Source organism: Balaenoptera acutorostrata, chromosome 9, assembly GCF_949987535.1.
Source record: "Balaenoptera acutorostrata chromosome 9, mBalAcu1.1, whole genome shotgun sequence".
Taxonomy (NCBI): Eukaryota; Metazoa; Chordata; class Mammalia; order Artiodactyla; family Balaenopteridae; genus Balaenoptera; species Balaenoptera acutorostrata.
This window is the reverse complement of record NC_080072.1, coordinates 26765305-26779163: the sequence shown is the minus strand read 5'-3', so window position 1 is coordinate 26779163 and position 13859 is coordinate 26765305. Positions and strand designations below refer to the sequence as shown.

General features: G+C 39.4%; 1 protein-coding gene and 1 non-coding gene across 7 annotated transcripts in view; both read left to right on the top strand.

Annotated features, from left to right (window-relative positions):
* Window positions 1-13859, top strand: part of TCP11L1 (t-complex 11 like 1) — a 34125-nt gene that overhangs the window by 4877 nt on the left and 15389 nt on the right. For 5 of the 6 annotated variants that reach the window (XM_007181032.2, XM_007181033.2, XM_007181038.2 and 2 more), the window contains exons 3-6: window positions 6585-6717; window positions 7911-8031; window positions 8777-8997; window positions 12974-13110. In XM_007181032.2, the coding sequence (XP_007181094.2) occupies window positions 6585-6717; window positions 7911-8031; window positions 8777-8997; window positions 12974-13110 (612 nt within the window). The remainder of the gene's footprint in view (window positions 1-6584; window positions 6718-7910; window positions 8032-8776; window positions 8998-12973; window positions 13111-13859) is intronic. The other variant, XM_057552196.1, reaches the window with a different exon arrangement.
* On the top strand, window positions 9126-9229 carry LOC114237849 (U6 spliceosomal RNA). The gene has a single exon (XR_003623324.2). It is a non-coding gene; the product is annotated as a U6 spliceosomal RNA (small nuclear RNA).

Sequence of the window (13859 nt, the reverse complement as noted above, 5' to 3'; positions counted from 1 at the left end):
AATTGTATGTGGTTATGTCCTTAAGGCAACTTATCCTGGGACCCATGATCAAGAGTTGGGGAACCCAGAAGCAGTCAAAAAAGTGTATCAACATGTGTGTGTATGTGCATTTTTCTAGGAAGAAGGTCATGGAAGCTTTCATTAAATTCTCATAGAGATCGATATCAAAATGAGGTTTAAAATCAATGACCTAAAATATTGTTTCTGGCTTTCTTGCTCTTTCTCCTTGTAGTAATAGGTAGGTATAGGGCTGTGGACTCCAGTGGTAAAACTAAGACCCCATAGTCTGGGGACCAGGTCAGGAGACATCACTGCCTGCATAGAGCATAAATAAGAATTTATAAAATATGAAATTAGCTGTTTGCAGACATTTCTCCCAAACTGAATTTATAAGTAACCATAAAATCACATCTGGGATTCTACAAATTAAAAGCAAAAAGATAGCCTTTAGCCTTGCAAATTATAATACAGAGTAATGTTTTAAGGGTAGAACTGCTATTGGTAACTGTGATACTGTGATTTATAATAGGAAATACATGTTTGGTTTTCGTCCTGTTTCTGGCACAGAGCTGCTAAACTATTGGAATTTCCTAAGTGATGAGAGCTAGAAAGATGTCTTTTGTTATGCTGACTTGGAAAGCACCTAGGTAACCTAACCAAAGGATGGCAGCTTGTTTGCCAGGGGACTCAACCTTGTGATTAGAGGGTTGGAACTTTCAGTCCCACCCACGCACCCCCACCTCTGGGGAGGAGGGTGGAGCTGGAGGTTGTATCAGTTGCCAATGGCCAATTATTTAATCAAGTTTGCCTATGTAATGAAGCCTGCATAAAAACCCAGAAGGATGGGGTTCAGGGAGCTCTGGGTTGGTGAAGACGTGGAGGTGCTGGGAGAGTGGCACACTGCTTCCCCATACCTTGCCCTATGCACCTCTTCCATCTGGCTGTTTCTGAGTTACATCCTTTTATAATAAACCAGTAATCTAGTATGTAAAATGTTTCTGTGACTTCCATGAGCTGCTCTAGCGAATTAATTGAACGCAAGGAGAGGTTATTGGAACTTCCCATCCATAGCCAGTCTGTCAGAAGCAGAGGTGACTTGCTACTTACTAGCCATGTCATTTTGGTTACTTAACCTCTCTATGCCTATTTCTCTATCTGAATGGGGACAATAGTAATTCACTATTAGTTCAAAACTAGTTCATGTTACTAGGACTGTTAGAGGATTAAATGAGATACTATTTGTAAAGCATTTTAGAACGGTGCCTGGTTCATAGGAAGCAAAATAATGTGTTTGTTTAAAACAAATAGACTTATTTTGATAACATATAACATCAGTTTATGGTAAAAACTCTCAGCAAATAAAGAAGAGAACATCCACAAAATATAAAAGGACATTTACAGACTCTTACAGTTAACATCATACTCAATGGTGAAAGAATGAATGTTTCTCCCTGTAAGTTTGAGAACAAGACAAGGATATTTACTCTCATTACTTCTAATTAAAACTGAACTGGAGATCCCAGGCAGGCAATAAAAATAAATAAAAGGTATCCAGTTAGGGGAAAAAAAAAAAGTGACAATCTGGACTTGGGACTGTTGTCTGAAGTGGGGGTGGGAGCAGGGGGCACAGTCTTGTAGGACTGAGCCCTTAACCTGTGGAATCTGATGCTGTCTCCAGGTAGATAGTGTCAGAATTGAGTTGAACTGTACGACACCCGTCTGGTGTCAGAGAATTGCTCGGTGGTGTGGGGAAAAAACCTTCACCCCACTTCCCCTGCATGTAATGGAATTTGGGTTCAGAACTTTTAGTAACAGATACAGAATGTAGAAGAAGGTCAACATCATCATTCCTCCGGTTCTGACCAGTCTAGGGTCTCAGCATGCAGTTACCATCCTCCACCGGGGTGGGGGCCTTAGTTCCTGCAGAACTCAAAGATATGTATCACATTGTTACGCATATCTTACTAAATTACTGAGATCTGTTCAAGAGCAAGCACTGTGGCCAGGCTTACATCACAGAGTGGCTTAGGTCAAAAATGGCTTCTTATGTCAAGAGAGTCATGCCTGGTTCTTCTTCTCTGGAGACCACCTACCCTATCTGCTTACAGTACTTGGGGACTATGCAGACATCCTGTTTCTGCTTAAACTTCAACTCACTGTGGCCTTTGCCAGTGATTTTGCCTGCACCAATATTACCCTTTTATTCTAATGGTGATTTTTTAAAATTGAAGTGTAGTTGATTTACAATATTGTGTTAGTTTCAGGTGTATAGCAAAGTGATTCAGTTATGTGTATATATATATATATTTTTTCAGATTATTTTCCTTTATATGTTATCACAAGATATTGAATATAGTTCTCTGTGCTATATGGTAAATCCTTGTTGCTTATTTTATGTATAGTAGTTTGTAGCTGTTAATTCCATACTCCTAATTTATCCCTACCCCTCTCCCTTTCCCTTTTGGTAACCATAAGTTTGTTTTTCTGTGTCTCTGAGTCTGTTTCTGTTTTGTATACAGATTCATTTGTATCATTTTATTTTTTTGGAGTTTTTTTTAATATACTTTAAAAATTATTTATTTATTTATTTATTTATTTTTGGCTGCATTGGCTCTTTGTTGCTGCGCTTGGGCTTTCTCTAGTTGCGGTGAGCGGGGGCTACTCTTCGTTGTGGTGCGTGGGCCTCTCATTGTGGTGGCCTCTCTTGTTGCGGAGAACGGGATCTAGGTGCGCGGGCTTCAGTAGTTGTGACTTGCAGGTTCTAGAGAGCAGGCTTAGTAGCTGTGACGCACGGGCCCAGTTGCTCCGCAGCATGTGGGATCTTCCCCGACCAGGGCTCGAACCCCTGTCCCCTGCATTGGCAGGCAATTCTTAACCACTGCACCACCAGGGAAGTCCCTTTAATATACTTTAATTCTCTGCTCACAATGTGCCTTTTGCTCTAGCATTTAATCACCTAGTTGATCAGTAAAAGTTGCCATATTCAGATGAAAAACATCAATTGTTATTCCAGTTAATATTTCCCATTTAGCATTTTAGTTTATTAAATCAGGTCCTTATGAAATTCATTAGATAAATGGGTGACACCGAGTTCTTACCTTTCTAAAGTGCAAGACCAGACTGAATTATGGTGTCCCTATATTTAGTTAATCAGTCAGTGTTGATTGAGTGCACACTGTGTAGCGGGAATCCAGCAGTGAACCAGGCACACATGTTCTCCGTCCTCCTAGAGCTTGCAATCTAGTGAGGAAGATACTGTAACAAACCATTTCCACACTGTGTAATATGTTCAATAGATAAGCTTTACCCTTGCTTCACTGTACTCAGTCTATAGTAGCTCTTTGGGTGACATTTGCCATCTGCCCTCAAAAAATGTCCATCCACTTGTGTGACTGGAAGCATCTCTTAGAGTGTGTAGACTTTTCCGGTCCCAGAGCCCCTTAGTGAAGAAAGGTGAGAGTAAGCCATTCTGAATTAGACCTTCATTTTATTTTGGAATCTGTTTGCCAGGCTCCCAAAGGGCATGTTTAACTTAATGAGGTTTTCAGTTTCTGTAACAGAGCGTCAGTGCACAAATGCTGTAACAATTTAGCGACAGTTTTTAAAAATATTTATTTATTTTTGGCTGCATTGGGTCTTTGTTGCTGTGCACGGGCTTTCTCTAGTTGCAGCGAGCGGGGTCTACTCTTCATTACAGTGCGCAGGCTTCTCATTGCGGTCACTTCTCTTGTTGCAGAACATGAGCTCTAGGCACGCAGGCTTCAGTAGTTGTGGCACATGGGCTTCAGTAGTTGTGGCTCTCTGGCTTTAGAGCTCAGGCTCAGTAGCCGTGGTGCACGGGCTTAGTTGCTCCATGGCATGTGGGATCTTCCTGGACCAGGGCTCAAACCCGTGTCCCCTGCGTTGGCAGGCGGATTCTTAACCACTGCGCCACCAGGGAAGTCCCTACTGTACAGTCTTTTGTATCTGACTCTTTCACTAGGGATAATGCTTTTAGGATTCATCCATGGTTTTGCATGTGTCAGTAGTTTGTTCCTTTTTTATTGCTGAGTAGTATTACATGGTATAGTTATACTACAATTGTTTATCCATTCTTTTACTGACATTTGGATTAGTTCCACGTTTTGAATGTTATGAAGAAAGCTGCTATGAACATTTGAGTACAAGTCTTTACATGGCCATATGTTTTCAGTTTTCTTGGGTAAAGACCTAGGAATGGGGTTGCTGGGTCATGTGGTAAGTGTATGTATGTTTTACTTGATAGGAAACTGAGAGACTGTTTTCCAAAGTGACGCAGCATGCGGGATCTTTTTTTTTTTAGTTGTGGCATGTGGACTTCTTAGTTGTGGCATGCGGACTCTTAGTTGTGGCATACATGCGAGATCTAGTTCCCCAACCAGGGATTGAACCCGGGCCCCCTGCATTGGGAACAGAGTCTTGAACCTGCTGGACCACCAGGGAAGTCCCTCATTTTCTTAATAGAGTCTTCCACAGAGGAAAAGTTTTGACTTTTGGTAAAGTTTAATTTATCAGTTTTTTCTCTTACATTTTAAGCTTTTTGTATCCTATCTAAGAAATTATGTGTAATCCAAGATCGCAAAGATTTTTGTCTGTGTTTTCTCTTAGAAGTCTTATAGTTTTAGCTTTTATATTTAGGTCTGCAGTTCATTTTGAGTTAGTTTTTATTTATCATGCGACGTAAGGGTTGAGGGTCATTCTATTATTTATAGATTTCTAATTGTTCCAGCACTATTTGATAAAAAAACTAATCTTGCCTTATTGACCACAAATATACATATGTATGTGTGTGCATCAGTCTATTTTTGGATCCTCTGCTCTGTTCAGTTCGTCTATATGTCTGTCCTCATGCCAGACGCACACTGTCTTGATTATTAGCATTATAGTAAGTCTTGAAATCACTTAGTATAAGTCCTCCAACTTTATTCTTCTTTTTCAAAATAGTTTTGGCTTTTCTAGGTCCTGTGCATTTCCATACAAATTTTAGAATCAGTCTGGCAATTTCAACAAAAACTTTGCTGGGATTTTGATTGGGATTGCATTTTATCAGTAGATCATTTGGTAGAAATTGACATCTAAATAATACTGAGAATTGAAAAGATCTGTTGGGCCTTGATTTTAGATATTTATTTTATATTTACCAATATCCACAAAGCTGATATTCTTTATTATTTTTATTAATATTCTCTGGAAATGCTGAAAAAAATTTTGTGAGTTTCCTCAACTTCCCCTTATGTGAGTAAATAAAGATTTTTACCAGACGGAATATGACCAGCTCTTAGATTTGATTCCTTTTTCCGGTGAGCAAAAGAAAAAAGTAAAAGAAGAGGGAAAATAACTTTTCACTGACCTAGGAAGATCTTTATAACTATTAAACCCTGTGTAAACCAGTGGCATTTTTATCTCATTTTAAGCCCAGATCTTATCACCATTACATAAAATTAATATAATCATCTTCTAGGCCAGTGCTTTTCAAAGTGTGGTTTCTGAAACCATCAGTATCAGCTGGAGTCTTATGAGAGATGCAGTTCTCCAGCCCCACCCAGACAGGCTAAATCAGAACCCTGAGAGGGGGCCCAGCAATCTGTCTTCATAAGCCTTCCCTGTGATTCTGATATAAGCTAAAGACCTGCTATCATGGACTTTTTTTAAAAAAGCAAACAAAATAACCCAGCTTTATTGAGATATAACTGATAAACCAAAAATGCAAGTATTTAATCATAGACTTTTTAAAAGTAGGAATTACCCTTTGTTCCTTGGCTTAGAACACCTGGGGAGATTGGTGAGAACTTTTTTTATGGAAGATAAATCTCAAACTTTATCAAAAGAAAGCGAAGAACAGAGACCAGTTATGAGGCTATTGCCACAGTTGACACAAGTAAAATCTGCAGGACCTGGATAACAGCGCAGTGGAAAGGGAGAAGTCAGAGATGACTCTGAGGTTTTTGATTCAGTGAGCCTGCACTCTACAAATTCTTGTGTCACACACTCTAATTTGTTCCTTTGTCAACTTCAGAATTCTTATATTGTCCTAGTATCCTGTACAGGGTAGTGGTTTTAGCACTGTTTAAACAGCACCTGGCTCAAGGCTATTTTAATTTGGGGAGACTCGTTCAAGGCACAGTGCTAACGATGGAGCAAAATGTAAACTGCTGATGGGAACAAAAGAGAAGATCCTAAATCTGGTGTCTTTTTTCCATTTAGGGTAGACAGGAGGCATAGGAATTAGAAAATAAACTCTCAGCTTGCTGGGAAGGTGATAATCAGTAACTTTAAAAAGTTTTTCTAAGTCTTAGTTTACTGTAATCATTTTCCATTGACCAGTTTTGGCAAAAAAAAAAAAAATGTTTTGAGTATTGTAAATGATTTGTGCTTTTAGGATTCTAGGTTAAAAGAAAAAAAAGAATATGAAATAGGTAAAATTCTATTTGAAATTGCCTGAATATTTTCATAAGTAAAGGGATAACTGAAATTATTAGCTGGTACCAGAACCACTACCTTCTCCTTAATTTAATAGAAATCCTAATCTAGAGGAACAGACCTCTTACACTGGGTTTTTGTTATAGCTAGTCCTCCTCGATTCGTGACAGTAGAAGAACTTCTAGAGACAGCAAAAGGAGTCACTAACATGACCATAGCCCATGAAATTGTCGTAAATGGAGACTTTCGGATTAAACCAGTTGAATTACCAGAAGACAGGTAAGGTGGTTACTGAGTTATCTTGTTTGATAGAACAAAGCCATTTCCCAGTTCTGGAAATGTTTTCTTCACTTGATGTCAATATATTCTAATATATTTTTCCTTTCATATGTTGGTAAAATATATTCCTTATCCTGGGAATTACTAGAGTTCGATAGTAGATCTCAGGACCACTGATCCTTGACAATGTAATAAAAGGTCTGGAAACCTCCTGTGGAAGTCTTGCGTGTCAGCTTCTTCCCACTCCATAGGGTTTAGCTGCCTCCTCTTGTGTGTTCATTGCACTGTCTCCTCCATTTCTTCTTTGTAACTATCACATTTTACTGTAGTTGTTGGTTTACTTGCATTCTTCACCAGATTGTAAACTCCTTAGAGACAAGGGCTATGCTTTATTCTCTATCCCTACCTAGTGCCTGGCACATATCGTATTGAATCTAAAATTCTGTTGATTGAAAGGTGCACCTTTTAAAGATGGATTGTTGCAAGAAGGAAAAAACATTGCCCATTATAACTGTGAAAGTACCATGAAAAAAATCGGGATTCTGTTGACAAAGGAGGAGCGATGGCTGCTGGGTCAGCAAGCTACAGTGTCTCCCGCATGAGGCTTCTGAATATGACTTGACAAACATTTCTTATATGTTCTGCAAGGATAGTACTTTTTCACATTAATCATGAAGAATTAATTACTTGTTTTGCTCTCATGACATAAAGACTGGTTTTCTCGAAATGCTATATATAAGTTGTTATATCAGTAGTTGGTACCTAATTAAACAATTGTCCAATATGTCACATGGGAATAGGATAATTTTAGGAAACAAAGTTAAAGTTTAAAGTCTTAAACTACTTAATCATAAACATCTTAGGAAACTTGCTGGTATCGGGGAACTTAAATTAACAGATCTGAACTTTCCAGTATTCTTTTTATCATATGGCACTGTTATGGGCTGTTATTTGGACTAATGTCACCTGTCAAATCAGTTGAAAGTTATTCTTTCCAATGAGGTACTCATTGAAATAAATCACTAACTAAAAATAAGTATGTGATTGGTTTAGGTATATCTGCGAAATCTTTCCCTCATCCAAATAATTTAAAAAAATTTTCTTATCCTAAACCTGTAGAATTTGTGCTTTTGAAAGTAGTTTGAGGCAATAATATTTTATTTGCTTTTGCTTTTTTTTCCATTTGCCTCCAGCTTGGAGAAGAAAGTAAAGGATATTGTACATAAAGCTTTTTGGGATTGCTTGAGTGTCCAGTTAAGTGAAGACCCCCCAACTTATGACCGGGCCATCAAGCTTGTTGGTGAGATTAAAGAGGTGAGGCGAAGAGCAAGTCGTGGTGCTTTCTTCGTGTGTTAGGAGTATTTATTCAACCTCTCTGTGTTACTGTGCCAGAAGGCTTTAATGATATTGAAGGATCAGGATTTTAAATTGCTTGCTGAAATGTGGATTTAGGGTATTTTTGGCTTACTGCCCTTTAAAAATTTTCAAAGAAGCTGTGATAACCTGAGGGCATTACTCTTCTAAATGAAAAGAAGGTTCATATTTTTGAAAACAGAATTATTTAAAGAAAACAAGTTATTTTATAAAATATAGATAATTTATAAAAATTTTAATAAACACCTTCAATAAATAATGACCAAAAAAGCGATTCAGTCTTTGGGATAGAGAAGGCATTAAGTGAAAGGTAGAACTGTTTTTGTAACACCTTTAGCAACAGTTTTCCAAAGAAGTAATGTGTCTGTGGAAATTGCCATCTGTCGTTAGCTCACAGGCACACACTAATTAATGTGGGTTTTTTTTTTTTTCACTTTTAACAGTTTTTTCTTACTGTGTCCAGTTGATTGCTACCTAGAGCTTAAATGGAAGCTTAAATAGCTAGTCTAAATGATTTGTAAACATGTTTTTCTGTCGATTTGTTGAATAAGAGGTTAAAATGTGTGCACCATTACAATAACAGTTGGTAAGCCCTTATTGGAATAATTGTAAATTCCTTTACATATAATCAAAAATGGCTTCTGACTAGGAAGCTTTGATTAAACTTGGCTGTGCTCTCTTGTAGGCGCTCTTATCTTTCTTGCTGCCTGGTCACACTAGACTGAGAAACCAGATAACAGAAGTCTTGGATCTGGATCTGATAAAGCAGGAGGCAGAGAATGGGGCCCTGGACATTTCCAAGCTGGCAGAATTCATTATCGGCATGATGGGGACACTGTGCGCACCTGTTCGAGATGAGGAAGTGAAGAAACTAAAGGACCTTAAGGAAATAGTGCCCCTTTTCAGGTATGGGCACTGTATTAATCACCTTCAGGGCACCTAAAATACAGAGCCTATTTTCAGAGTTAGACTTCCTCAAGTGTAGGTATTCATGCATTAAAAAAAAAAAAAAATTAAAAAGCAAATATTTTGCTGTGCTCACTTTGGCAGCACATATACTAAAATTGTAACCATGCAGAGATTAGCGTGGCCCCTGTGCAAGGATGACTCGCAAGTTCGTGAAGCGTTCTGTATTTTTTAAAAATAATGATTATGATAAGAAAAGGAGGGAGGGATGGAATGAAGGGAGGGAAGAGAAAGGGAAGGCTGAAAGGAAGGAAGGAAGGGGAAAAAGACAGTGAACTTGAGACTCTGGGTGAGGTTATAATAGTCTGTATACTCTTTAACTGGTTGAAGGCAGGTCAAGGTAAAGACTGATAATTAGCATATGTTTTAAAAATGTTAAAATTCAAATCTGTTTTTTACTAAAATCAATATAAATCCAATGAAACAAAAAAGCATGAAATATTTTTTAAAAAGCAAACATTTTGTAAACTGTAGAAAAGGAGAAAGAAGGAAAAAATTCACCTGTAATTTTACCACACAAAGGCACAATCACTATTGTCATATTGATATATAAATTATTTTTAGTTTTTTTTTGCCTCAGCATTTTATTTTGAAAAATTACAAACCTACAGAAAAGTTGCCAAAACAATACTATCAACACTCATATAACCCTTACATAGATCCACCAGTTTTTAACATTTAGTCAGTTTGCTTTATCTTTTTATATATACACTTGAGTATGTGCACATTGAGTATGTACGTATGTATGTATATTTTTTCCCCTGAACCTTCTGATGGTTAATGTCAGATATTATGACATTTCACCCTTAACTATTTCAGCAACTACTTCCTAAGAATGTGGATATTCTCCCACATAATCAAAATACAACCAGGACATTCAAGAAATTTAACATTAATATAATCCTGTTAACTGACGTTTAGTCCATGTTAACTTCCTTTAGTCTTTTGAATGTTTATTTTTAAATGTATACAATTGTGATCAAATTTATATAACTTATATGCTAATATCGGCAAAGGATTGACATGATGCTGCCTGAGAATTTGACGTTTGGTTAACTGCTTAACTGTTTTCCTGTAAACAGATGAAGGTGTTATGTATCAGAATACTACTAGGTAACATTGCGTATGGGGAAAATGACCTCTAACCGGTAAACTGCATCGAGACAGAAAGAAATGATCATGACCTCTAAATACTCGATGGTACATCATACTCGATGCTTCCGTGAGCGGGGAAACTTTCATAACTGGGCACGCCCCCCGTAGAGGCCCTAGAAGGCATGCCGTGGAGATTATGAGCTCTTAAGTCAGGGTGCTCCCACATTTCTGAGCTGTCTGTTCACGACTGATACTGTAACTCTTCTTTTTTTTTTTTTTTTTTTTTTTTTAAATATTTGCTGGTGGAACTGAAGAGTTTTTTTTTTTTTTTTTTTTAAAGGATTTTCTTATTTATTTATTTATTTATTTGCGAGGGCTTTCTCCAGTTGCGGCAAGCGGGGGCCACTCTTCATCGCGGTGCGGGGACCGCTCTTCATCGCGGTGCGCGGGCCTTTCTCTATCGCGGCCCCTCCCGTCGCGGGGCACAGGCTCCAGACGCGCAGGCTCAGCAATTGTGGCTCACGGGCCCAGCTGCTCCATGGCATGTGGGATCTTCCCAGACCAGGGCTCGAACCCGTGTCCCCTGCATTAGCAGGCAGATTCTCAACCACTGCGCCACCAGGGAAGCCCTGTAACTCTTCTTGAAGAGGAGTGCTTGGTGCCGCCCTGTTGGCAAGCTGTGAGACTAGACAGTGCCAAACCTGTGGCTTGTCGTCGTCTCGTGAGTCTGACTGTTCAGCTGAACCAAAGAAGACCTCCCGGTGGGCACTGCAAGCCTGACTTTTTTTTGTTAACATTACACCCTAATTATTTCACTTATTTTTTCATTGACAGTATCATTGAGATAGTTATATATTCACATGGAGTTGTAAGAAATAATAACAGTACACTTTATCCAGCTTCTCCAAGTGGTGACATCGCAAAACTATCAGAACCAGGGTGTTGACACTGATACAGTCCACTGGTCTCTTTTAGATTTCCTGTATGCACGTGTATATGTTTATGTATAGTAACTTTTATACAATTTTATCACCTAAGTTCGAATATCCACCACCACACTCAAGATACTGAACAGTTCCAACACCACAAGGATCTCTTGCATTGCCCTTTTATAACCAACTTACCTTACGTTACTTTTTTAAACTCTCCATAAGCATTTTCAGTGGCTGCAAAATATTCATTCACATAGATATGATTAACTGTTTCTCTGTTAAGGTGGACAATTAGATTATGTATAGTTATTTAGTATTTAACCCTGCAGTGCACATCTCTGCACAAAACTTTTTTCTTTATTTTAGGTTATTTCCTAAAGATAGGTTCTTAAAATGGGATTACTGTGTCAGAGGATGTGAACAGTTTTAAGACTCATTGCATGTTACCAAGTTGCTTTCCAAAAGTTTTATAAGTAAAAAAAGTTTAATCTCTAGCCTTCTTGATATCATTATGCTGTCAATGTTCATTACATAGAAAAATGCCCTTCATTGTCAGGTTCCCTCAGGGTTTAGAGAGAGCATGTTGCAAAGACTGCCTAAATATAGTTATTGATTTGTTCATTCATTCAACAAGCTCTTACTGAGCGCCTCTTATGTGCTAGGCACAGTGCTAGACATTAGAAATAATATAGTCGGTAAGAGCTCAAAATCAGCCAAGTTAAATGAGGAATTCCTTGGAAGAGAGTCCTCTGGGGAAATAGCTGGTAGCAAACTCAACCTAACTCAGATTCCTACTGGAAAGAGAAGGGACTGGGGAAACTGGTAACCTGGGAGTATACACCCTATCTGAAGGAGGCCACAGTGGCCGCTTAGTGCCAGCCGATTTTAGTCGTGATGGAGTTTGGGCCCCGGTTGCCAGATCTTTTGATTTTTCAAGAGAAGCTAGAAATCCTGGCTTTTAAAAACACTGTGAGCATAAAACATGATTGTGGTTTACTTCCAGTCAGTGGTCTGCCACTTGGCAGTCTCCAATAGTCTCTGGTTTCCTGTAGGTGGATTTAGGGGACTGTTGGGAATGCTCAAAGGAGAGGCAGAACACCCTCCAGAAAGTGGGCTACCCTACGCATTTGGGAGAGGGACAGAGTGGCAGGCTGAGGGGCCCTGAGTTGTTCCTCAGACTGTGTATCCTTTCCCATACATATCATCTTATGTGTGGGTGAATTTATTCTGTCATACGATGTTCAGTCAGTCCCAAAGGGCATCAGGGGACTGGGAGGACATTTGATTCTGTTCCTACCTCTGTGTAGGACCACACCTAAACCTGCACCTTGGGTTCTTATCCACCTTCTGCAAGTAGGTCACTTAGCAGCTCCCGACCTCTGGTAAGAGTGCTGCTGGTATGTGACAGGCATGGTATGGAAGGCATCCTCGGCATTGCGTCACGTCTGCCCATTGGTTACATTCAGAGTGTGAACTAGCAATTATGCCATGAGAGCTAGAGCATAAAACCTGCCGTGAACATGTTAACCTGTGTGAGCATGGAGACCAGGTGGTGAACTCTCTGCTCTTAACCTCCGGTCTGGGGCCGTCCTTCCTTTGCGGCCGCCAAGAGCGCTGACCCAGAGCCAAAGAATGAGCTCTGGGCCTGACAGGCAGTGGGGGAAGTGATGTTTGCCTAGGGGCAAGGGTGGGACAGAGAGCAGCTTAAAAATGTGCAGTCCTTTCTTCTAAATTTGTTTTTTTTAATCTGCGTTCTCATGGCTTCTCCAACTTTTCTTGCCACCCTTTCTGAGATTAAAAAACTGTCTCAAATCAGCTCACTTCATTTTTTTTAACAGCAGTGTTTACTTTTACAAATGCCCAGTGATAAATCCTTTTATCTCTTTCAGGGCAATTTTTTCCGTGTTGGACCTAATGAAAGTGGACATGGCAAACTTTGCTGTCAGTAGCATTAGGCCACATCTCATGCAGCAGTCAGTTGAATATGAAAGGAAGCAGTTTCAAGAGTTTTTGGAGAAGCAGCCAAGTATGTTTAATGTTTTGTGGTGCCTGTTCGTTGTCTGTGTTTTTTCATTTTAGTGGCTGTAGCTTGCCGCATAATGGTATTTTCAAAACAAAATGAGAATTTAGTATGAGAGTGAAACCATGCACTTCAGATTGGGACTTGAACCCACGTGCTGGGACTCAAACCCAGCCAAAACCCATGGTCTTCCAACTGAGATCACACACTTGGTTTCAGGACTTAATGAAGCTCAGGTTCTTGATATCTCATCGCAGAAAGCATTCAGTGAGAGACAAAGTGATGGGTAAGAAGTGGATTTATTTAGAGAGAAACACTCTGCAGACAGAGTATGGGCCATCTCAGAAGATGAGAAAGCACCAGGGTATGGGGTTGTCAGTTTTTATAGGGGTGGGTAATTTATAGGCTAATGAGTGGGAGGAGTATTCCAGCTATTTCGGGAGAGAGTGGGGATTTCCAGGGATTGGGCCACTGCCCACTTTTTGATCCTTACGGTCGCCTTGGAACTGTCGTGGCACCTGTGGATGTGTCATTTAGCTTGCTGATGTGTATACTGAGGCGCAAGGTCTAGTGGAAGTGTCCGCCATCTTGGGCCCATTTGGTTCTAGTCAGTTTATGTCATGTCCTCGGGCTATGTCATTCTTTCAAAGGTTGTGCCCTGCCCCTTTCCCTCCTGTTTCAGGAGGAGTCTAATTTGAAGACAGAAAAGCACAAGATGTTAGGCCCTGAAAACTTAGTTAACAAGCAAGAGAACT